This window comes from Melospiza melodia, chromosome 1, assembly GCF_035770615.1.
Source record: "Melospiza melodia melodia isolate bMelMel2 chromosome 1, bMelMel2.pri, whole genome shotgun sequence".
Classification (NCBI taxonomy): Eukaryota; Metazoa; Chordata; class Aves; order Passeriformes; family Passerellidae; genus Melospiza; species Melospiza melodia.
In genome coordinates, this window is record NC_086194.1 from 127,529,413 (window position 1) to 127,554,906 (window position 25,494).

The following is a 25,494-nucleotide window of genomic DNA, read 5'->3' on the forward strand; positions in this document are numbered from 1 at the left end:
CCATTTGATTAAATTTAACCATAGGAAGCTCTTCCAAGACCTAATGAAGCAGCAATTACATCTGAAGAGGGAGCCAAGCCAAGAATTCTACCATTCCAATATCTCTCCTTTGAACATCATGCTACAATATCTAATCTTCTCCATTTTGAGTTTATACATACAATAAATCTCTGAGCTTTTGGATTTGTATAAAATAAATCATATAGAAAAGCATGTTGCTGTGGGTTTTTTTAATATAGAGAGCTTATTGTTTTTAAAAATTGAGATAGTTTTAAGATTTTTAATCCTACAAAATAAAAGCCTTATGCATGAAATAGGATCCAGATGAATTTAAAAATTGTGGAAGTATTTTGAGGGTCTGGCTGAAAAGCGGATGCTATGTCCATGCTTACTCCCTGTGTTTCACAGTACGCTAATAGGAATTTTGACAAATAGATCAAAAATTGAAAAAAAAAATAAATAAGCATGGAGTGAATATTAACACTTAAAAAATTGCTGGCCCTAATTCTGATTTCATTTGCTTTTTCATAAACATTTGCTCACATTTCATTGTAATCACCTACTTGGTAGCTCCCTGTGTTGGTGTAAGCAGGATAAGGAACAACCCCAGTACTTTCGCTTCCGATTCCCTTTCTAAAAGGAGGAACTGTTAAAACTGGAAAATGGTTTCATTTTTCATGCCATAAGCAAATGCAGATTGTTTGTTTTTTTCAGCAACATTATTATGTTGCACAAAGATGATCTGTTTTGTGGTTTAAGATGTAGCTGGAGCAATCCAAGTGCAGTCAAATCGATGGAGGCAATCTTGCTCTATTTCTAGTTTTCCAACATTTCTTTATTACATGTAATAGAACATTTTAGCATAATAACTCAGAAGTCTTGAGATACAGAAGATGGAGAAATAATGTTGAAAAGTAATTCCTCATATCTGGCCTTCACCACATGAAGTGCAAATGGTGAGCTTAAACATGGAAATACTATTTACTCCTTTGAAAGTTTACACCCTTATCTCTTGCAAAGAGCATACATTCATTTCCAGGGCTTCAAGGTAAAGTCTAAGGCATCTATCTCAAGAACAGCATCAGAAGGATTTGGAAGCAATCTTTTCATAATGTTTCCTTGGAAGGGAAGCAGGGTTACTCAAAATTCATAGCGATTATTAAGTTTACATTCACATAGCAGATATGGTTCCATATTATTTCCCATCAACCATGTTGTCACCCGCTGAGAATCTCTCCTTGGTTTAAGACAGCCATTCATTACAAGGCATTAGCACTCTGCTGCACAAACCAAAGTTATGCCCCATAAGTGAACCGGGCAAGCCTGTAATACGCATACTCAGCTCGTGAGGACTGTGTTTACCTCTTTTTTGAACCCTTCATTTTGGTGATTTAATAGGCAAGCAATTTCTTACTTCAGCAGATTCTTTCTATATTATCAAGTCAGGTATTTCTGCACAAATACGTGGGTGTTGAAAAGACTCACAAGGCTCCCAAAAGCTTTGCTACATCAGTGGAGTGTGCACTGACAGCAGGGACTCTTTATGACAAGAAAAGCTGATCAGCTGCAAGCTTTCCTCTTGATGAATCTAACTCTTCACCAGGTCTAAACTAAGCCTGTGGGTTTTGTGGGGTTTTTGTTTTGTTTTGTTTTGTTTTCTTAGCCTTCTTTGAGGCCTGCAGAAAGTTATGAAATAGATTTTTCTATTCCTCTCAGGAGCAAGGCCAGGTTCACATCCTGACCTCAGAAACAAAGCAGTCCACAAAAGCCGGCTTTCTCTGCCTAATATAAAGCAAACTATAACATGCAATATGTGGCAGTATTAAGAGTGAGAAATGACAAACATTGTATCAGCATTGGGAAGAAAAAATAATAAAACCGAGCCATATTAAAAATTCCAGCAACAAGTACTGAACAACACAATTTTGGCACTACTACTGTCTCCATAACCAAGGGTGGAAGCATCGTATTCATCTGCTTAGTTGAAATGAAGATTTCAATTACAAGTCAACAAAAAAGAAATACTTTATTGCAGAGAGTTATTTATTTTTAGATACTTCAGCCATCTTATTCTCCAATCATTCTACTACCATTTGGGTAGCATAATGTATAAGCACATATAGACTCTCACAACAAGATGTACTAATGAAAATACAAAATAAGCCTAAGGACTGAATCTCCTCTCAACATCAATATAAATCAGCTCAATCAGTTGGGGGACATTGGTGTGAAAATTGAGTGAGGAAAGAATTGGGCTCTGATGCTTTGAACAGACTGCTCAAATATACTTTAGAAATGTGAAGGCTGTTAAACTGTGGGTTTAGGAGCTTGGAAGACAAGAGGGGTGTAAAAAAGATAAATCTTATTCTCATGGTGAAATAGCATTAAGGAATCAAGACATGGTCCCAGAATACATAAATACTGAAGTGGAAGTTGCTACCAAAAGCATCAAAAGTTTTACACAAGTAAGAAACCAGATTCTTATCAAAGATCACAGGATTAGAACAACTAGTTCCCATTAGCATGAGTGACAGTGGTGCTTGTTCAAATCCCATGTATGGTGATAGAATACGGACTCCAAAATCTCTGTGACCTTGATGTGTAATATTTATGTCTACACCTTTAGCCTCTTGTGTATAATGAGATGCAATCTTTTAGCTTTATGCACTTCACCAGGCATTCAATTAGAAATAGGATTTTTTTTTTTTTTGGAGGGTGGGGGAAGAATGCTAAGCTACTTAGACAGAAGGTAGTGAATCAAAAATTGCAAAACTCGAGCTTTCAAAAATAGCCTGAGTGACCTCTTCCAATACTCTGACCACTCCATCACAAGCAGGAGGCAACCCCTGTGAAGAGCGAATTCTGGCAAAGTTCTCTCTTCACAGATGATGCACAGCTTAAGCTATAATGAGTTTTTGGGTTACAAATGCTGAACGCATTAATATTCCTTGATGATAATTATCACAGTATAAGCACCTTTCCCAATGTGAGTAGCATAAAGCAACTGAAGCAGCATTTTTACTACATTTGAAACAAGCTGGAAAATGGGATTTTCTACTCTTGTAACCTGAGGTCAAGATACATCAAGCTATGCATATTAAGTATGTCTACCCTATATAACTATATAGACCTTTCCATATATTCACACACATGCATGCAATTAACACCTTAATTTTTTGAACACTTAAACGAATATGCCATGCATATGAACATGATTTCTCAAGAAAAATCCAATGTTTTAAAGAAGACTCAAATAATTTTCAAACAGGCTACATTGGTATTTCTTCCCAAGTGAGTAATATTTTGCAATATTAAAAAGAAGGTGCCTGATACAAACTGAAAACGATAAAAATATTCATATTCATCCACATAGAAAATAACCTTTGCAGAAGGACACTGCTTTTCACCTTCAGGAGTTAAACTATGTGCCACACTAAATATGTCCCTTACCCACCAATATAAGCCTTTATTTTTTATAGGAACATGTGAAAATATAGTTCTTCAGTGGGCCCAAATATGTGCACAGAGCTCAGAGACCAAGTAAGGAATGGGAGGACTGGAGATATCGCAAGGAAACAGCAGTGGGAGCTTCAATCCAGGCAGCTGAGCACCTGCATAGCTGTCCCTTCCCTGTCAGTGCAAGCAGCAGAAGCGCTGTGCTGCCTCTGCATGGGGCAGGAACATGTGCAGCTGGGCAGCAGCAGCAGCAAACACACTGATTTAACAGACAGACAGGCTTGCCCAACCTTTGCAGCTTCCTCTTACACATGGACAGGGGCAAATATCTGGGAGTTATCCCAAGAAACAGAAGAATAGCCATTGCAACACATGTGGAACCCACATATCTTTCAAAAGTAATAAGAAACTTAAACGGTATAAATAGGCTTTGCAGTTCTATAAGTGCAAGACATTTAATTATTATACAAGTACTTACTGAGGATTAATTAGCATACAACAAGGGTCTGAAACTTGCAGACGTTTGTCAAAGAAGACAGGGTTTCTAGTGATTTATTATTGTTTGATTAAAACCATCATGCAGCGGCTATGTTATTAAATCTCTATTTTGCCTACTACAGAACCTGAAAGTACTACCTAGTGATGAACTGTTACCCTCAGAAGAGGGCAACAACTTATCTCTGCTTTTCTCTCACCCACAACTCAGAAAATATAAATTGTTAAGGACTATGTACTGGTAAGGCTGCCTTTAAAACGCCACCCTGTGAGTCACAGGGTTTTTACTAAACATTATAATGCTGTTTTAATACCATGCAAATAAACTTAGTGCAGCTTTCTTCTGACAAAATGGGAGTCAGTTTGAATCTTTAATCCGAAAAATGGGAATCAATGATGATGTTCTGTTGGTGTGAAATCTTCTGAATGTATTTATGCCATGTTGTCCTGCACTTCCCTTAGGAAATATGCCATGTTTCGACCATTTCAAGAACTAAACCATAATTTTTACTTATGTGCTGTAAAATGTCTCAAAATCCCATTTGAATATATGGCACAGTTTTGAGGGAACATTTGCTAAATATTTAACAGCACTATTGGCTTATTAAATACTGTAATGTGAAAGCCATGAAAGGGTGATGTAAAGCACATGACATTTCTTTTCACTTAGCATTGGTGCTCACTTTGAACACTGTACAAGCCCATTCATCAGAAGAACTGAAGCATTCTAAGAAATACTCCTTATCAGATAAATGACATCTTGCTATTATACAAATGATTAAATCCCTCCTTGGTTAATTGTGTAAGATCTGTTCCTCTGCAGTTAAATCCCCTCTCCATCCTCCCCACTAAAACATCTGAAGAGATCACATCTGAAAAGATCACATCTGAAAATTAGAAGTGATGCAGTGAAATCAGGATGGCACAAGATATATTGCTTATATGAAAGGCAAACCTAAGGAAAAAAAGAGTCAGGTAGAGAACATGCAGCTTTGGTTTATCATACATAGAAACTGCATGGCTGACCATTTTATAGGTAGAAAATTGAATTAGTTTCTCTGAACATCACAATGCATTTGATAATTACATAATACAGTGACAGTTGTGTTAAAAAAAGGGCTGCAAGACTGAAAATGATCTACAAAAATAAACATTTCACTACAACAGAATCAAAATAACTTGCTTCAAAACAACAGATACATTTCAGTAGAAATCACTGAAAAAAGATTTGAATCCACAATGAAATATATTAATATAAACTAACAAGGAAAAAAATCTCTTGGCATGGAATTGCCCACAGAGTGTGCATTTATTCTGTAAACACTGTAACAATGATTATCTGTCCTTCCAGCTCTCAGTGGAGACTACTGCTTTTGAAAATGTCTTGTGGTGACTTACTAAATTCGGGCTATTTCAATTAGTATTACTGCACATTAAAAATTAATTGTATTATAGAGTGGATTAAGGTTTAAATTTCAGTTCTACAGTGTGTGTGCTAGAAATGACAGCTAAAAATCAATGCTCTCTGGCCCATAATCGGAAGTTTGTACGACCAAGGAGTGTGGAACTGGCGTCAGTTTTAAAAGAATTGATAGTTCAATGCAAGGTGTGTCAGATCTAATTCTGGATTTAAATGGGAATGCTACCCAGCTACAGTATTAAACTAAAGAAGAAACTGAAAAAACAAAAAACTGCCTTGCAATGAGAAAAAGGGGCTATCTTCATAAGGATGGAAAAAGTCCAAATTACAGCTCAAAATTCGTGTTTGCTATCACCGAGGGAAAAAAGATGTTTTAATGGGATGATGACTTCATTACAGAAGACACATATTTTTTTCCACATTTAGAACATGTTGTTAAAGTACCACCCGGAATGGCAATTTAGGCTCCAATCTTACAAACACTTGAGATCATATACAGCCTTATTCCTGTATAAAAGGAAGCTTGAGACATTTATTCATGTGAATAAAATCGTACGCATAGTTGCATGTTTTCAGGATGAGACCTTTTCATTACAATTCCAGATGTACTGTGGTGCCATGCAAGTCCATTTACAAATTTTCCTGAGTGTGACAGGCACAGGTACACAGAAGAGAGCTTGTGGACCTTGTGAAACTCATGCTTTGGGACACTTTTTTTTGGTCAACAGTCCTGGCAAGGACAGCACCAAAGAATGCAGACAGTAAAGCCACAGGCCAGCACATCTGGGAGCCCTGGTGCGGTGCAAGCCATGCAAAGGGCTGTAGATTCTAGGTCCACCCCTCAGCAGAGCACTAGCAGGGGATGTTGTATCCCCAGGCTGCCTTGGGAGGGGGGACAGGAAGGTTGCTACCCGATGCATCAAAAGTGATCAGGCAATGAGGACATGTGGGAGTGGACAATGGTTCTTTGTACCTCCAGTAAGTGTGTCAGTGGTGGTCTCCTGAGCTGCCCTGTGGCTGTAGAACACAAGACAATTCCTTCACCTCCACATATACAAAATAAATTATTATCCTACACTTTATCATCTGGAAAACCAGTTAAAATTTGCCTGCATGGATGAAAGCTCCTTCTTGTACAACTAAGGCAGTAATCTGCACTCTTACCTTGCTGAAACCACTGTTTAAACATTATCCCTGTAGGTTGAAAAGATTTTTGAAAAGAAAGTCTTTATTAAAATATTTGTATCCTCATAATAATAATAATTTTTCTTACTTGAGCGAAATGAATTTCGCAGAAGGTTCCTTGTGGTCATGGCACTGGATGATAAACTGACACCACTGCTATAATTCTTTCTTTGAATGTGAACACAGTGCCAAAAGGAAAGGAAACAGCTCTAGCAAAATCATTCTTACACTCTTCTGTGTTGTAAAATGTATGGGGAATAGCAGGAAGGTAAAAAGCATGTTCCACTTGTTATAAATCTAGTATTGCTCCTGTCTGAAATTGGTTAGCAAGAAAGGTCTGTCACTTCTATCAGCAACAAACTAATTTTTTTTAAGAGCAAATCACGAAGAACACTGCAAGTCATGTGAACAGACCGAGTATTGCAAAGCCACACAGGATACCAGAGCCTGGAATTGAACAGTCATTGGTGTGTACCTAAGAGACAAATTGATGTCCAAAATGTTTTTAAAGATCCCCCATGCTACATGGATGTCCAACAGCAAGTTTAGTATCCAGAGAGTAAAGAAGATGGGTTGTAATAACAACAATAAAGAAATAATCTGGTGCAAATAGACCCCAAGGTGTAGTAGTCATCCCCGTGCAACAATCACCCTTCACTGCAATTTAGTGATGTTGCTTCATTATAATACAGCATACAAAGGGGGCAATATTAAGGCACACTATTTAAAGCTACAGGATCTGTGGTGCCAGCCATAGCTGGTACTGAATCACAACCATAGATTAAAAAAAAAGTAATTTCAGCAGAGAATACTGAAAAATTAAAACTCTCCTGAAGGTGCACAAGTGTGTCATTTTTACAAGACTTAGCTGAACGCCACAATAAGAGATTGATGCTAAAGACTGACAATACATTTTATAGCGTGAACCCTCAAACTCATTACAAAAGCACAGCTATAACTACTTGCAAATTAACAACAGCCAAGAAAGACAAACAAATTCAACTGGTTTATGTAAGGGAGAAAATAATATTTTTTATATGATAGGAGAATATATAGGAATTGAGGAAGAGATTTGTGCAGGGTAGAGCACCTGCAGAGTAGATGGACTTTGAAGCAACTTTCAGAATTGCAGTGACAAAGGACAAATTCTGAATAGCAGTAAGACAATGTTACTGACTCATGGAAGCCATCACAATTTCTGTTAACTCTCTTCCTGTTAGCTGGTTCTGACTGGGGAAAAAAATGAAGGACAATTTCTGTTGTGTAGAGCAGGTGATGTCAAGAACAGATATCAGCTGGACAGCATCTGTGAGGAGTGATGATACAGTAAAAGAGGAGGAACACTTTTTCTTTAAATTGCACTCTGAAATGGATAGGAAATATGAACCAAATTTGGGAGCTCTAAGGCAAGCAGCAGAATTCCCCATTAGCCAAGAGATAATAAAAAACACAAATGATTTAATGGCTTGCTATTTACAGCATTATAGTACTTTTCCTTCTGGAATGTACATTAACTAATTTGTCTTGGAAAAAAATCTCTGTGGCTAAGTACTGTCTCCATTTCACATTTCAGTGACTTGTTCTAGGCTAGCAAAGAAGCCATCAGGAATGCTGGAACCACCACAGACTTGAACCCATTTTGACTCTCATTTTGACACATTGAAATGAAAATTGTCTTTGTAGTCCGTCAAGAAAAGATGTGAAAGCAATACTTAGAAAAAAAGAGGAATTCCCCTCCAAACAAGAAATGAGAATGCCATAAAGCAAGAGGAGAGAAAGGGACGATGTAATACTACAAAAAGTTAACTGTATTTGTGAGACATAACGGCTAGAGTCAAAGAGCCTTCCAAATCTGCTTTTAAGGAGATGAATGAGAAGGACATGTTTAAGAAAAAAAGGCTAGCTGAACTGTGATCAGTGTTTCTCTTGTCAGAGAAGAAACCTTCTCCTGCTGAAGCTTTAGCTTGAAGGAGACAAAGAAAATTAGCAGCCCACAGAAAGACTGGCCTGGAGGACCGATCACAAGGCTTGAAAGAGATGCACATGCAGCACAAAAGCGGCAGCTGATGTAAAATACGATAACCTAGGTGACATATCATAGAAATTAGAGTCCTATTTTCTGTCACCTAATTTATTCCCATGCACTACCATGAAGGATTTTTCCTGGCGGTACAATTCTGGTCTGCACTGCTAGGCATACTCCATCACTAGTGCAAATGCAGAAGCAGGTAAAAGTAGAGAATTTTGCCATTATTAAGAAGTATCCCTAAGATTAAGTTTTCTAGACTAGCTCACTGCCCAAGCCTATTTATTTCATTTTTCATTTATTTTTATTTCTCTATTGTTTTCATTTTAGTCTTCTTTTTTTTAAGCTCAGCTATATTTTTATCAAAAGATTTTAAGAATAACATCCCTGTTAAGTCAGACTTGAAGAGTAAGAGCACACAAGGAGCAGTGTGGGTTAAAAGTTCAAATTTGGCAGGGAAATGTCACTCATCTGAAGAGATGAGTATTTAACTGCTCTGGTGAAAATTGGTTTTGATTTGATCATGTTATGACAGTTTGCAAATCACACTGTGCACTAAGTGATATTTGGGTTAGGCTTTTTAACCAAACTTTGAAGGAAATGGAGGGCTGCATTGCCTCTGAATGTCTAATTGAATGAGGTAGTAAACATCAACATCTCCCAAGCTGTTCAATAAATTACACAGAGCTCTGCAGGAGTCTCATCTGGGGACTTGGTGGGGGGGGGTGGAGAATTTTTTTGCACTGTTATCCAGTGTCTTGGCACTTGCATAGGTGTGCAATGAAAAGCAATGAAGCCAGAAGCACAGTGGGTTCATTGTGAAGGTTGCCTGTGAGAGGGTTGGGAAAAAGGGTGCCTCGCCAAACAGCTAGATATTAAGAATATACTGCTGAGGTCCTGAACTTCGACACTAATAAAATTCTGTGTGAGAGAAAATCTGAACTGTGTAGCTAGGCACTGGAAAATGAAAGCCAAAACAGGATGTTACAGGCATATCCTTAACTCTAGCCACTGCACACGTGCCTTATGATTGCTTTTGATTACACAAATACACTATTCCTTTTATCATTCAGTCTAATCTAAACATGAGGCTGGTACTTTTCATCATAAACACAGTGAATAAGGCAGTGTTTTGAACTAAGCTTTGTCCAATATACTGTGAATAGCATATTCTGTAAAGTCTCTTGGATAAGTACCATAACTATCAGATTATATTCATGTAATAAAAATAATGTGCAATGTAGCTTTGCACTTTTGAGCAGGTTGCCTTCATTCTGCCCACTGCTTCATTTCCTCTGGGGCTTCTTATAATGTCCTGAGTTGCACAACATATTCAAACAGCAGCTTAGTTAAGAAAAAGAAAATTTACAAAAAGGAATATTTCTTCTTCCTTTCTTTCTATATATTGAAATTACCTCTATAGGTATGTTAGTTTCAGGCCACATGACAGAATTACTCATTTCTGATGAAGTAATGATACATTGTTGCAATGGTTTTATTTGCATGTTTCACTAGAAGGATATATAATAATTTCTGCACAGTCTAGAATCCTGAGATTGAATGCTAAGGGCCTGACAATTTTGTGCATGAAAAGTTTTAATTTGGGAATATTTACGTTTCACATTTATGAATTAGGGGACTTTAATTTTTGTATTTCACAGATGTGTCTATCTAGTTTGCTGGTTGCTGAAGCACCAGTCTTACAAGTTGAAGGACATGATTTCTAGTTCAGTTTAAATATACACGTGCATACACCCATGTATAGAAAAGGGTGCATTCAATTGCAAAATAGCTTTTCTTTAAAGTAGGTATCACTATTTTACTTTACTGCTGATTTTCTACCGACTCCACTTAAAGAAAGTAACTCTACAAGTGAAACAGGATGTGCAGCGTATCTTTTGGCCATAGATGGTCTGTGAGGCATGCAAAAAGAAGAATTTTAACACAAATATAATTCTAAGCTCCCATAAGGGCTGAATTGAAAGCAGTGCTTATGGAAAGTGGGGTGGTAGCTCAGCCACTGTGCTGAGAAGATTGGAGTTACTTTCCTCAGGAAGGATCATTGAGAGTGTCACCGGTTAATTCCTGTTCTATGCTCCTCATTAGCATTACTCTCAAGTTTCTGGTTATCATATCCGAAATATTAAGACATAATAAGTACGAAGGTGCAGATAATTGGATATTAACCAGACCATACTTGACTGGGCAGGAGGTAGGGCCTTGCTTAAACTAATCCTGAAATGTATTAATCACCAATTAATGAATGGGTTTCAAATTCATTTTCTATTATAGAACACCTCTGAGTATCTAAGCTTTTTCTAATAAAATGAGTTGGAATAACAGGATAGGAATAAGAAACACTCCAATTGAGGCTGGTGTGAATTAATTCCCTATAGCTTGTTGTTACGTTCATTGAAAACAATAATCATAGAAGCAGTGACTCTCTTTATACAAAATAAATATACATACATATATGTGTGTGTGTATAATAGCACTTAGAGGCTCTATATGTAGGTGCAAATGGTCACACAGATGCTAAGTTCAGAACAGAGCTAGGTTACTGGAGAACTGCTACAGCACTATCTGTACTTCTTCAGAGCAAATACAGCTCATTAATATGAGCAGCATAAGACCTGCATCAGCTTTAGATGGAGGTTGCCAATTACTGATTTTCAGTGTGAAGACAGATATACATATATATCAACTTCTGTAAAATAAAACAAACCCAAAACCAAATTCCCTCTCTCCTGCCCAGAGCAGAAAATGTGGTCCACACCCATCCACTTTGTTGACTTGAGCTATGAGTAGGTAGAAGAAGAGTGGTGGAAGGGCAGAGATGATGAAATCCCATTAAGAAGCCCGATGGGTAGATAGGGGTGGGTGGTGGGGGGATGACAGGGAGTATTATTAAGCCCCAGCTTCAAATAACTTTGGTGATTTTGCATTAAGCATGCACCCTTAACCAGCATTAGTAACTATCTTGGCATGGTTGTACCTTTCTCAGCTAAGAGGCTAACTTGCTGCACACAGATAATCCCTAAATAATGGAAGCTTTTGCTAACTTGGCATATTTAAAGAAATGCAAAGAACAGAAAAAAGTTTCACATTTTTCATTAAAAAAACCCCACATTCCCCCCCCCCCCCAGTCCCTCCCCCTTTTCTTACATGTCCAGGTTAATTTTAAAATGGATACTTTAGCATTTTTATTATTTGAAATGGGTGCTCACTACTGTACTAGAAAAAAAAGATCAGGGATTTTTATTCTTACTAATGAAGAAAATGATAACAGACATGGTTGAAGTACTATTATTCCCCTTTCTCTCTTCTTGCTGTCCTCAGTGTTATTTACATTGATGTGAATTGCAAGTAAACCAATATTATCCATCTCTCTGTTTTTTCCCTAATTTGTTGACTTTAATTTTAGTAAGTCTTAAATAAGCACTTCCTGAAGATAAAGTAAGATATGCAAGCAAGTAGTCCTTTTATCAACAATTTTGCCACAGAAACACACAAACATTTCAATGGCTCTTCATTAGCAAACAAATCAACAAGTGATATTTTAATGCATGACTTTATTCCATCTCTGTGGGGACCGTAGTTGAGAGTGTGATGTACAGTACAGAGAAAGGAATCATCAGCCACAGTGTCCCAGGGCTCTATCCATTGAGGACTTCTCAGCCTCTGCTTAAAGAGTGCATTTAATTGACTGATAGACAGTAGCTTCTTTGTTCACAGAAGACAGCGAAGTAATGGCAGCTTGAAAATCGTACCATCTACAGGATCTCCTGAGACTAGTAACAGGGGGATATGTGTCAGGAATAAATAAATAATCTAATTATTAAGCCACTTCCTGTCAAGTTAACTCCAATTTGTTGGCTTTTGAAGGCAACAAAACGAGGCATTTTTCCTCATTATGCTTCTCTTTTTATACCACTGGTAATCACAGGCGGATTAAAGGGTGCCTGATTGGTTTTTTTGTCAAGGAACTGAGAAGCAGCCAACAGTACAGAAAAACAGAGTTGGGGTTAGAGGAAATTTCATGCTTGTCTCCTTTCCAGCTCCCTAACAGCCCACACTGCTGCCCCATACAGTGCTGCCAGCTGTACAGCAAATGTGTGCCCCTCCAACGGCGGCCTACCAGGCCACAGGCTCCATCCTGAGAGCTGTGAGATACCTTGCAATCTTGGCAGGTAGCTACTGCTGTCATAGGCATAATTCTAAAGGTGACCTACGAAACCCCGTCAGCTCACCAAATGCAACAATATGAGCAGCTCGAGCTCGACACCCACTCTCCATATCAGCTTCTTTTGTTGCGCTTCCCGCGTTTACATCGCGGGGAGAAGCCTTGGGATGAGCTCCCCGAAAGAATCGGAGGCTCCCCTGCTCGGAGCAGGGGTGGTTTGGAAAGATGATGGGGAGGCTGCCCTCGGTGCCGGCAGCCAAACGCGGCCGAAGGAAGGTGCTATGGCTCCCGAGCAAGCCCACAGTGCAAATGGTCAGCAGAGAACAAAAGGAAGGCTGACACCCTGCCATTAATTCAGCCTGTGGTGCCTAAGTATTGACACGCACAGCGTATCACTGCCATGGCTCGGAGGAGAATCGGGTAGGGAACAACTTTCATCCTGCCTGGCACTGCTTTTCCATAGCATCCTGTCCATCGAGTGCTATTCATGCCACAGGCACTTTTGCAGAAAAATCTAAAGCTTCCATGCACTTTGCTTCATTTCCTTACAGGATGAACTCCAGCCTGAATTATGGACATTTTTCAGATGCTCTTTTTAGTATTATTATTAATATTACTATGAGTATTACTACTAATATTATTTAAGACTACAACAATTGCATTTTATTTTCTTAAAATTTTTGAGTCCAAGGTTCAAAGCCCCCTCATTCCTCTCCTGCTCTCCCCCCTCCCAAAAAATAAAAAAAAAAAAAGGATTCATGGTTGTTTGCAGATTGTGTCCTGGATGAACCATTTGTGATTTTAAAAGCCCGGAGAGCCTTTCCTGAAAGCTATTTCAAAAAGCAAGGATCTGTTTCTGCTTCAAACACCAGAAAGGAAGTGCCAGCTCCAAGCAGAGCAGCTCATTGGGGAAAGCCAGCACCCGGGGACAGGGGGTGGCAGGGATGGGGCACCCATAGCCCCAGTAGGTGACAGACAGAACCTGCAGCCCAGTGAATGGTGCTGCTGGAACGTGCGTACAGCTGCCTTTGCCACTTCCGAATACATCCTGAATTTTTTGTTAAATTGCGCAGATAATTAAAGCCTCTTCATATTTACAGTCTGCTTCATTGGTACCATGAATCCTGTTTTCAGTTACTGTCTGCAAATTCCCTCCCCACGCAATTTCATACTAAGCAATAACACTTCATTTTACATAAGTTTTATCTGATGTCCCCATACAGAGCTGCCAGCTGTACAGCAAATGTGCAGCTCTCAAACTGAGGCCTACTAGGCCACAGGCTCCATCCTGAGATCTGTAAGGCACCTTGCTGTCATTGGCAAGCGTTCCCTGCTATCACCGCTACCATCGCTCCACACCACACACAACTTAAAATCATCTGATTATTAGAATTTGTGGTCCACACTCCATTTTATCCTTTATTTAATCTATCCCCAGATCACACATTTGTTTAAATGTTTTGGCTGGTTTACAAATCATGCAGCCATCTGCACAGTAGGTGTGACACCATTTTTTAGACAAAAGTTACATTACAAAACAACAAAGATAAAGTCATTTGAAATGCTTTGGTGTTTGTTATTCTGCCTGGTTTGCTTGGACCAACTCTAAGAAATAAATAGAATTATCTGTGTAAATCGATGAACATCTATGAAAAACAACACCCAGCAGAACGCAGAGCTTGCTCCATTACCTACGTTAATATCATGACAGCTGAGGAGAGATGACCTGGCCCACTTCTCATCTCTCCTGTACAGATGGCTATTAAAGAGAAAGTATCCCTTTTGTATGGTCCATGCAGAAACCCTTTATGGGCTTTTCAAATAAGCCAGCATTGCCCACAGGAGAGTAGCTTCCTGTTAGTATTAAACAGCCCAGATTTTGCCTATTTTGTAACTCAGGTCCTCATGAAATAAACCTACATTTTCTCATATTTAACTCCAAATGCTGATTTTTCCTGGGTATTTCAATTACATCTCCTTATTTTGCAGACAAGGTGACCAAGTTTTCTCTAACTTTTATATGACTTCTTGTCAGATCTACCTGTAAACAGCAGATTCCCAGGCATTCAAATTATTTCCTGTTGCTAAGAGGAAATAATTTACTCTCTTCATTATAAATTGACAATTTAAATTTTTTGCTACTCAAAAACCAGTGAAAAAAGACTAACAAAAGAAAGTCTTCACCTCCTTTCTCCTCTAGAATGTAGATCTATATCTTTGGATCCTTTTTCTCCAAATCTCAGCTAAGAGGGACTTTACAATATCAGATTTACTGTAGAGTAATCAAACTGACGTTCTGAAGATTTATTACTTGAGGTCAACATGGTGCAACAAGTATTAGTAGCTCAGCACAGCTTTCTGCATAAGTGAAAGGAAAATCATGGGGTTTTAATGACCTTAGACATTAGACAAATAATAGAATGTGTGAATGCCACATGCTATTACAACCATACAAGAATTATCTTGGGCTGATTTCCAGAAAGCTGATTGAGGTATTTCCTTTGTCTTGACATCAGTGATGTTGTCCACATGTACCATAATGTACACTGCACAAATGTGAGGCAAATAAGATGATTTATCTGTAAAGGTTTATTATGCATGCAGTTAATACATGCATAACGCAAACATGCACATCCACACAACACACAAGCATTTATACGTATCATTGTCGCTGAAAAAATTGAAAATCATGACTTGCTCCAAAATGTGTCTTTACATCCTCTAATGGTTACATGCTACTTGTTATTTTAAAACACAGCTGTAAAATTTCTTTGCAGAGAAGTTAAAATGTTAGATTGCATTTTCTATATACCCTTCTTTTAAACTCCAATTGTTTCAGCATAGATTTGGTTATTTGGGATTTGATGAAGTATTTATTTACTGGTGTAAACTAGAATTCCTCTAGTCAGCTGTGGGATTGTTTCATCCTGTTTTCCCATTTGCTTTCTAACTTTAGTGCTCAGTACCTTTTTTTTCCATTCCCTTCACTTCCTCCTCCCGCTCACACCTGCTTTCCTGCTCAATGTCACATAACATCCTTCACTCAGAGACAAACTCTCCACAACAGACTTCACAAAATGGGTTTTATACATGATACCAAAAAGGTTAAAAAAAGAAAAGTCTGTTTACATATCAGAAATGACATATTTAGAAACTGTCAAATGTAGGGTTTCAAAAAGATACCAAATCCTTCCCCTTTGCTCCCCAACTGTTCGGAGGGGCAGTGGTTCTTGCTATGACACTGGGGCTTGTTTTCCCCATCAACAAAAGTAGCAGCAAACTACAAAGATTGTGGCTGTTTCCCCTTTTATCATTCTCTTTGTCAGCCTGATCAGTCCTCAATGGTAAATGTGCTGCTCTGTTGTGCACAGCCAGCGGCTCGCAATTTGCTCACTGTGTTTCATGAGACAGTTGTTTGTGGCTGTTTGGAACACATTTACCTCTTTGGGGATTTATGCGCTAGTTGCAATGCCAACCTCCATAGTGATAGAAATTTCTTTCTAACTAAAATAGATAATTAGAAGCTGGTAATTATTGGTCAAGAATTATCAGAGTGAAAAAAATTAAGCTCTTCATAAATAGTTCTTGGCAATGTCATCTCTTTACATTATCTCACGCCTAACAGCACTTTACTCAGAGCACTTACAAATTTACACTACAGCAGCAGTTGAGCACCATAATTTTATATGGAGTAACTCCTTTCCTGAACTCCCCCAATTCTGAGCCATGCTGTTATATGCATGTGTTCAAAATCCTAGACAACTGCTGCAGCACATGTTTAGTCTATTTACACCGAACTGCATCAGATACTACACATGTAAAGGAATCAGTTGAAGATGAAACAATGTTTAGCATGTCTGCTTAAAAAAACAGTGAAAATAATAGGAGGAGCAGCAGAGTGCATCAAACAGAACACAAACAATTGCAGACTCTTTTCATACTCTCTCAGGTAAAATGCCAACTGTAAACTATGTAATGAAAACAAAGGAACGCTCAAACGCTTCTTTTCCACAGACACTGTGTACCCAGAAATGGAATTTTCTCAAAGAAGCTGCTAAAAGTGCTATTCCACCCAGATAGAAAAGGTAGAAGAAAGACAAATGAAGAAATACCATCTATGCCAACACTTTCTAAATGTATATGAAACCTCGTTTCCCACCCAAAAGCTGGAAACTGTTTCACCCACAAATTTCAATACACACACCAACAGATAGGTCTTAATTTGGCAATCATCCTTACAGTCATCCAAACAAAAGTACATGCCTACATCTAGGTCCAAAATAATGCCAAAACACAGGATGTATTTACAAAAACCTACATTATGCCTTCCTGTCTGCTAGCATCCCCTAGCCTAGCCTGGCTCAGTGTGTAGTTTAAGCTAACACAGGCTCTGCTGGATGAAACACAGTGTCTGGAAATGTGTGGACAGATCTGGCAGTCAGAATTGTCAAACTTTAGCTCACTTAATGCAAGCAAGGGACTCCACTTCTATGCTTCTTTGTCCTCATCCATTCAAAGGAAAAGGCTTATTGCACCATCCCATCATGAGGATGTTGGGAAGACTGGATTAAATGCTGCAGAACAGTTCTAAAATGGAAAGTTCTGGAAGTAGTAAAGTTGTAGTTACTAAAGGAAAGCTGCCCCTACAACATCTTTTTATTACATAACTTATATAATGTAAATTGCATTGTTGTCAAAGATACTTAAGGTTACACTCCACTGGGTCATCGGCAGATTTTATTTTCCATTAGGTGGCATAATCCCTCTTGTTGAATTGATTGAAATGTATAATAAAATCTGAAAAAATGCTATATACTCTCCTAACAAAGAAGAGTAAGAGGCTTTTCAAATAGCCTCTAATCCCTCTTCCCCTGCTAAATGTCTAGTTGAGATTATATTTGATTAGACAAAAACACACACATACATACAACCTAAAAATACCTACCCTCAGTGGAGCTATTTTAGCCAACAAAGTAATTCCAGTTGCCTTATTTAAAAGCCTAAGTTTCACACTGGGGTTTTACAAGTATAGCTTTGCCTCAGTGACCTTCCATAATGCAACTTCTCTCTGTGGATGTTAGTGACATGAACTCAGTTTACATATTAGGATCATGTTCAAGGGGCACAGTGATTAGATGGGACACCATCAACTTCTCCAGGCTTTCAGATTGCATCATGATGTTGAGCAGCAACTGTTTCCCTCAGCTGGCTGAGCATTATCTCTATCAGCGGTTCCCACTCATTTCTGAGCGGAGTTTGGCAGATGACTTTCCACTCTCACATTTGTCCCATGTCCCAGGTACCTCCCCTTTTCTCTTTTCTCTGAATTATGATTGTGGAGTCCTTCAGGTAAGAAGACACTAAACCCATCAATAGCCACAACACAGACAATAGGAATGTTTTACTGTGAGAGGAAATAACAGTTCCTGACACAATGCAATGATCTCTGTGAAGGAATTTATTGCCCATACATCTGATCTAGGGATTATCACACCATTTGACTTGTAACTCCTGCCTTGCCACATTAACTTCCCCCTCTCTTGCATTTAAACTCTTTCCTTTCTCTGTGTCTTCCTGAAGCTTCCTTACTTTCCTTTTCCCAAAAAATCAAAGACACTACACTCTGTTCTGCCAATCCCCTACTAGGAAATGAGGGCAAGAAGACACATTCTATCAGATACATGTAAAAAAGGGAGGGACCAATCTGTTTAGGAAACCATATTTTTTTGTTTGCTTAATGTGCTGTGTCAACCAGCCAATATTCATTCTAGTGCTTAATCTGATATATTTCTCAATCTACATATTGATACGCATGTAGGTGACTACAGGTATGTATTATATATATTCACACAAATGTGTTTGTGTGCATGTTTTCTGTATTATGTATAAATTCTGTAAAAATACCTACAGATGTACATAAACTGAGGCTGGTTAAAAACAGCTTGATGTGACCCCTTAAACCTTTCTTTCTAGACAGAACATGGTCTTGGAAAAAGACCTGTGAACAGTGATATAAATTAAAGGGGAGGGAGGAGAGTGAAATTAGAAAGATAGCTAAGGAAAAAATCCAATTAGTGGTGAGAAGACTAACAGAATTGGAGATGAGAAATTATTTTTCCTTGTGCTTCGATTCCGAGGTCACATTCAAAACTCTCCAGATCGCTGATATTCCTTTCACTCCACCCCAACACAAAATCCCCTCGCATTTGCTTAATCGAGGCTACATCATTAGGAGCTGCACTGTTAAGTCTGGCAGTGCAGATAAGAATCTTCCACTGAACACAGATTACCACACGCATGACCGGCAAATCTCCCTGCATGTTTTGCAAGCTCCTTTATTTCACTGGGAATATTTTATATTAAGCACGTTTAAATCTGTGTCACTATGGTTATGTCATGAAGTAATATCATGCATGATTAGATAGAAGAGAGACAAAACAATTAAATATTTTTTAAAAGATTCTCATTCAACCTCATCCAGCTTTAAGAAATTAAACACAGGCAGTTGATAGCTCAGTTTAAGAAAATAAGTCTTTTCAGATCTGCAGGCTGAAGTCAGCTAAATGGATTAGTCCTGCTTTACGGACTCTCTCCCCATTTTGCTCCTCCCATTCTGACTCTTTAGTAAAACTCATCCAGAAAATAGAGGGAAAAATAAATCTGAGTATTTAATGAAACAAGTGAGCTCCTATTCTTAAACTGTGAGGCAACTGGGAAGAGGGTGGCAAGCAAACACATCATCAATTCCAGCATCACCCCTTATAAACAGTGTCCATATTCCCCATCAAGTTTCAGCATCACTATATGCTACAATTAGGAACATTTCAAACACTGGACTCAAATAGAACAGTAGAAATGGTGAATTCTGTTGTTAGTAGCACCTTACTTTTAAATTCCATTACTGACACAGATTGAATACTCTGAAGCAGCTGAAATTATCTTCTACCCAAAACCACAAGATATCAAAACTAAGGCTTAACCTAAGTGGCAAACTGCTTGCCTCCTTTACAAAACCACTTTGTCATTTCCATTTGTTCATTTTTTATGAAAAATGTAAAATGTTTATGCTCTAAATGTGTAACAACTTAAATAAAGTACCCACAGAAATAGGCCATTAAGTTTTGGCAGATAACTTTCTTTTACAGTGCAGCCAAATTGCTAAGTGTTCATGGAAGAAATCTGCATGTTACCTCGAAAGAAAAAAAAATATTACCACCAAACTAGAAAGTGGAAAAATCAAGCAAATTCTCTTCTGTTGGATAAATAATTACCAGCTTCTCTACCATATTTTTTGGTCTATGCTTTGTAAGATTTTCTGCTATTTTAGCAAGAAAAGCAGTGTAAGAGAAGCAGTAAAAAAAATCAGTGGTATCCATCTCTGTTTTGAAAAGCGAAATTCAGAAAAAAGACAAAAAAAAAAAAAAAGCCAGGAGACAATCCCAGCAATGTTATCTTATTAGTGAGCAAATGATGTGCTTGATAAATTTAATTGGCTGATAGAACTCTTAGTGCTATTACTGAGTAGTTACCAAATTGAAAACATTATGGGTAAACCTGGGGGAATCAGCAAATAATAGGAAAATATGAATATCAAAGAAAAAGCAGCTTTTGTTTTATTCCAATTTACAACTGTAACAGCTTTGTAAACATCAGGATTCAGGAATTCTAAAAGATGTTTTTTTAAATGCTTGTACCTTAAAGAGTGTATTTCATTACTGTATACTACAATTCCTTACTTCTTCAAATAATTTATAGGAATTAATTGTATACAGATACACTCAGGATTTTTTTCCAGACTGCTCAAACATAACAAACAATACTATTTTATGGCCATTTGAATTATTTATATTTCCTAATGACAAAAACTCACCAGTTTTGATTTTGGTACTGAGGTGCTTGAGAAGTACACAGTAGTGTCATTACCATAATAACTTCTGAAATTAAAACCTGTCTAAAACTCTACGGAAAGCTAACATCCAGTTCATTAACCATTCCTGTTAGTTTGTTTTCAATAATGCAAAAATGATTAGAAGTTTAATTTGCTAATCACCTGTGTTTTGACTGGCAGTGGATATATAATTCTCTGCAGAAGTCTAAACTAGCCCTTGCAGAAAATAAAATATGCTAATGCTTTATCTAGTCTAATAATATGAATAAAAAAATCAATCATGCCTAGGTTAATCATTGATGGATCCACAATTAATTTCTCCTTAACTCTGTTTAATTTTAGAGACAATGGTGATAATGAGTAAGAAAAATGGCTATTTGTCTTTGAGAAATTTTAGTGCTCACTTACCAATCATGTGGTTTGCAACATGAACTTGGATATCCCACTCATTGTAGAAAACCATCTGACATTTGATGCACTGGTAGGTCTTCTTCTAAAGGAACAAGGGTAGATAAAATTAACTCAAACATACAATTGTAATGATTTCATTATAACTCAAAATACCAAGTTCACAGTAGTCATTTAAAGCTCTCCATCAATGCTTTCATTAAGGTTTAATAATTAATATTAAAACAATAACACTCTGCAGGTTATGTAGTACCTTTCATTTGAGTTTTCTGAAACTTGGTAGAGATTGTTGTCAACTTCCTAACTACATGAACACATCAGTATTGCTAAAACATCAGTTTCGCACTCAAGGAAGGCAAAATGGAACGTGGATGTATGGGATGTAAGCCAAACAACACCGAAATCAATGTGGATCCTTCATTTTACACCAATGGATTAAATCCATTACAGAACAAGGCAGGAAAAGAACACAGAAAAGAGAAATATGTTTCTCTCATTTTCAGTGGGGCTGCAGAATCTCCTCTGCACCACACATTTTAAATGATCCATCAGACTGCCATTTTTCAAGGAGGAAAACCTCCCAGCTAGTCTGGACAAAAAGTCCCTATATCAGGGCATTTGCTTCAATAATATCCATTGGCAAGCCTGTACTAAAACTGGGAAGCTTGACTGGAAACTAGCCAGAGACCATGCCTTCTGGCCACATTAGATTGGGCTTGACTTACTTAAAAATCATGGTGTATACAGCTCAAATTTCATTATAAACTAGAAAATGCATTACTCTGCTGAATTCGGTGCACAGAACACGTTTTTAATTTCTGTCTTGGTGTCTTTTAAAAAGGATCTGCTCTTTCCCTTTTCTACAAGGTATATAACTTATCCAAGACATTTCAACATCCTAAAAATGTAACTGCATTTTCTTTTATTATTTTCTCGATCTGAATTGGCCAGAGAGTTGATATTGGAAAGCATTGTTTTAAAAGTGAAAACTAAGAGTGTATTCAAAGTAAAGTTGTTTTTTCCCTCATAAGACTTAAAATCTGCAGTTATCCAGGCATCTAATGAGACAAGCCAGATTTATAACATTATTCAACGGCATAGTTGTAGTATCAAGGACTCAAGTCCTAAGGTAACAGTCCTGAAGAGCTCAATTCTTGTTTTGAAGATGCAATATTGTCAAGGTAAGCCCTGAACTGCCACATCAAGGCAGTAACTCAAGAGACACAGATCTTTCTGTACAGCCACAGGCACCTTGCCTACACCAGCAAAAATAAGAAGAAAAAAACACAGAAAAACACATATTTTTTAAAGAATGTAAAGTCACAAGAAGCTGACACAGATGTATTAAATTGCAGATTTCCCATATATTGGTTGGAGAAGAAATAGGGTTCACTGGATAACGTGCATCAAAAATACAGCCTCTCTTGTATATGTTTAACTTGTGAAGAGTTTTATGCAGCTGGCATTATCAATTATATTTTTTAAAGGTGTTGGCTTTTTTTACCTGACTCCAAACAGTAATAAAAACTTGCTGGATTTTTTATCAGCATCTAAATTTAGATACTCAGTCCCTGACAGACAAAGTAGCCATCTATTAAGTATCTTTCTACTTCAAGCCTGTAGGCAGGAATATAAAGACTTTCAAGCATATGATTTTTTGCCTTACCAAGTTAACTGAAAAATTAGTGACTAATCAAAGTCAACTCTGAAATTAAGTGTTCCTGTGGGCTCCTCTTTACAAATCTCCCATTGCTTCACATGCACAGAGGATATTTTAATTTTCTCGATGACAATAAAATGTGCTGCGTCTCTTCATGGTGGAAACAACGATAAGCCTTTTTTGCTATTTTTAAATTAACCTTAGTTTTTCAAAATTTAAGCAAGTTAAATCATTATGTAGACAACCAAAAATCAGTGGGCACCAAGAAACCACATCTGCTTTGACTTAGTGTTACTGTTACTATTGGCAAAGACAGCTGTTTTAAAAGATAAAATACTTTTTCTCTTTTTTTGTTCTTGTGACAATTCTGGGATCATTGGTAGAAAATCAGATTCAGTCTAAAGATTTCCTATTATATGTTGGTAAATTTAACCTTACTGCACTACATCTAGATCTAGCAAAGACCTCTAAATAATGACAGTCAAAATCAACGATTTATTATGCTAAGCTCTTTACAAGATGCTTTTTGATGCTGACATATAGAACAACAATATTGCATAAATAACAATCACTCTCCCTTTTTTAAAAACATTGTTTCCCTTTAGAACTAGTTAGAAAATATTTCTTACTCCCTGATGACTGCCACTATGTATTGTTTATTAGCATACCCCTAGCATTATTCCTGATATGTGACTTTGTTGAAAAACAAAGAAACATAAATGTAATGGCTGGTCTTTTCTCTTGTTAGCAGAGCAATGCAGAGTGCATGTCAAGAATTGTCAGCAAAATTATGACTGATGTACATAAAGACAACACATACAAAGGTTGGGGATTTTTTGAAGTCAAATGCTAAAAAGTAAAGTGATTTGACAACAACAAAAAATAATAATTTACTAGCACTTACTAGCCTGTTCAAAATGATCTGACATATTTGCAGAATCACACACAGAGTTTTTCTTTTTATCATGAAGAGAAGATTGTTTATGTGACTGCTGCTTGATCAAGCACTAGTTCTTTTTTGTTTCCAAGCATACTCTAAAATGTTGACATCAACTTTTATTAGCTCAATAAACACTCATCTCAAAGTGTCTAAACTTGTGCATGATTAAGTTTTCATTTTAAAAGCATACTCAGTAAATTCCATTTACTCCTAGATTTTCAAAGTGATCAAACCCAGTCATTTTAACACCATGTTGAACAAAACCCACATACTTATTTCCATATGTTTCACATTCTAAGGAAGTCTCTTTTTGCTGCAAGTTGCACATTAGTCTCACAAGCTTTGTCAGAACCATGGGACACATAACTGCTCGCAGGAGTTCCTGGGTCCTGATGTGCTTCACGGCTGATCCCAATTCCCTACTAGGGTGAGATCTGGGGGGAGACCCGGCCCCTCCTCACACTGTGTTCCCAAAAGGGGGAAACTTGGGGGAATAAGACAGAAAAGAACCCTGAGGTATTGCAGTTCCATGCCCCTTGCCTGGATAGGAAGGACAGAAGCCTTGCAGCACTTGTGTGACACACCACAGGAGGAGAATTGGACTGTGACTCAAGCAGGCATTAGAATTTCTCTTGAGTATCTCCAGCCTTTGCAGAGCAAGATGGCTCTAAACAGAAAGGAGCTCAGGGCAGTGACAGCCATCCTTACCTCGTCCTGCTCCAGCTGTTTGCAGCAGGGAACTCTTGCTGAGCTCCCTCGCCCCTCTGCCCAAGCCACCAGCGTGTGGAGGACTCAGCAGGACTGAGCAGGCATCCAGGCCCTGCTGCTGCAGCTCATTGCCCTCAGCATATCCATGCCACACAATGAAGAGTGGTCAGTTAAGGGCACTTACACCCTAACCTGCCACAGCTGCTTTTCCCAAAGGATACCTGTCAGTCTCCTGAGGAGACAGAAGAATGACAATATTGTCATTTTTCCCTACAAACACAGAAAAAAGCTGACACATATTTCCTGTAAGAGAGCAATTTCAAATCAGCAAGGGTGGGTCAGAGAATGCTCTTGCCAGTACATTCCTGCATGGACTCGGACAGGACCAGTTTAGTAAATGGAGAAGATGCAAAGTGTTCAAAACTGCTGTCTTGCAAAAAATCCCGAGGATTTGTTCCAGAGGAGAAAGGCACACGTGATTAAGAACGTGGTTTAACTTTTCCCTACTACTATTATTGTTATTATTATCACCTCATCTTTTAATAAAAACTCTCTAATCAGCAAGCCCATAATCCTTCACTGAACCCCCTCCTGTCAAGAACCTAAGTGCCAATTTGTCTCCTCCATGCTGAGTGTAAATCTGAGGCCCTAGTCATTCCTGGGGCCATTCAAAATCACTGTAGAAGAATAACTGCTTGGACAAATGTCTCACAAGACCATTGGGTGCCTGTTGCATTCCTGTTTTCACAACCATTTTAAAGGCTTCCAGCATTCAAATCTTCCCTGTGAATTCATTTAAAGAGCTCTGGATTGGGCATATGCATGTGTCTCCCTAAACTTTTGAATAATTAATGTCACCTAGAACTTTAATTATTGTCCCAATCCTCACTTACCCCTCTGCAGTTTTCTGAATTTCTTTTCTATAAAGGTGCCCAGTGTGTTCATGTCATGCAAAATGAGACTTTGCTGCTTTTATAAACAGTCCAGGAAAACAAATTTTCAATTGGCACTTCAATTCTGTGAACAGAATTTTATTTGCTTTGCTTTTATAAATAAAGCAAAACAACTAATAACAACTCTGCTAGAGGATTTACAGTTCTATTCAAAAGTGCTTCAAAAGTATGC

At 37.9% G+C, this 25,494-nt stretch overlaps 1 protein-coding gene across 13 annotated transcripts in view; it reads right to left on the reverse strand.

Moving 5' to 3' along the window:
* ZNF521 (zinc finger protein 521) overlaps window positions 1–25,494 on the reverse strand; it is a 230,315-nt gene that overhangs the window by 96,650 nt on the left and 108,171 nt on the right. For all 13 annotated transcript variants that reach the window (XM_063167613.1, XM_063167693.1, XM_063167684.1 and 10 more), the window contains one exon: window positions 21,062–21,146. In XM_063167613.1, the coding sequence (XP_063023683.1) occupies window positions 21,062–21,146 (85 nt within the window). The remainder of the gene's footprint in view (window positions 1–21,061; window positions 21,147–25,494) is intronic.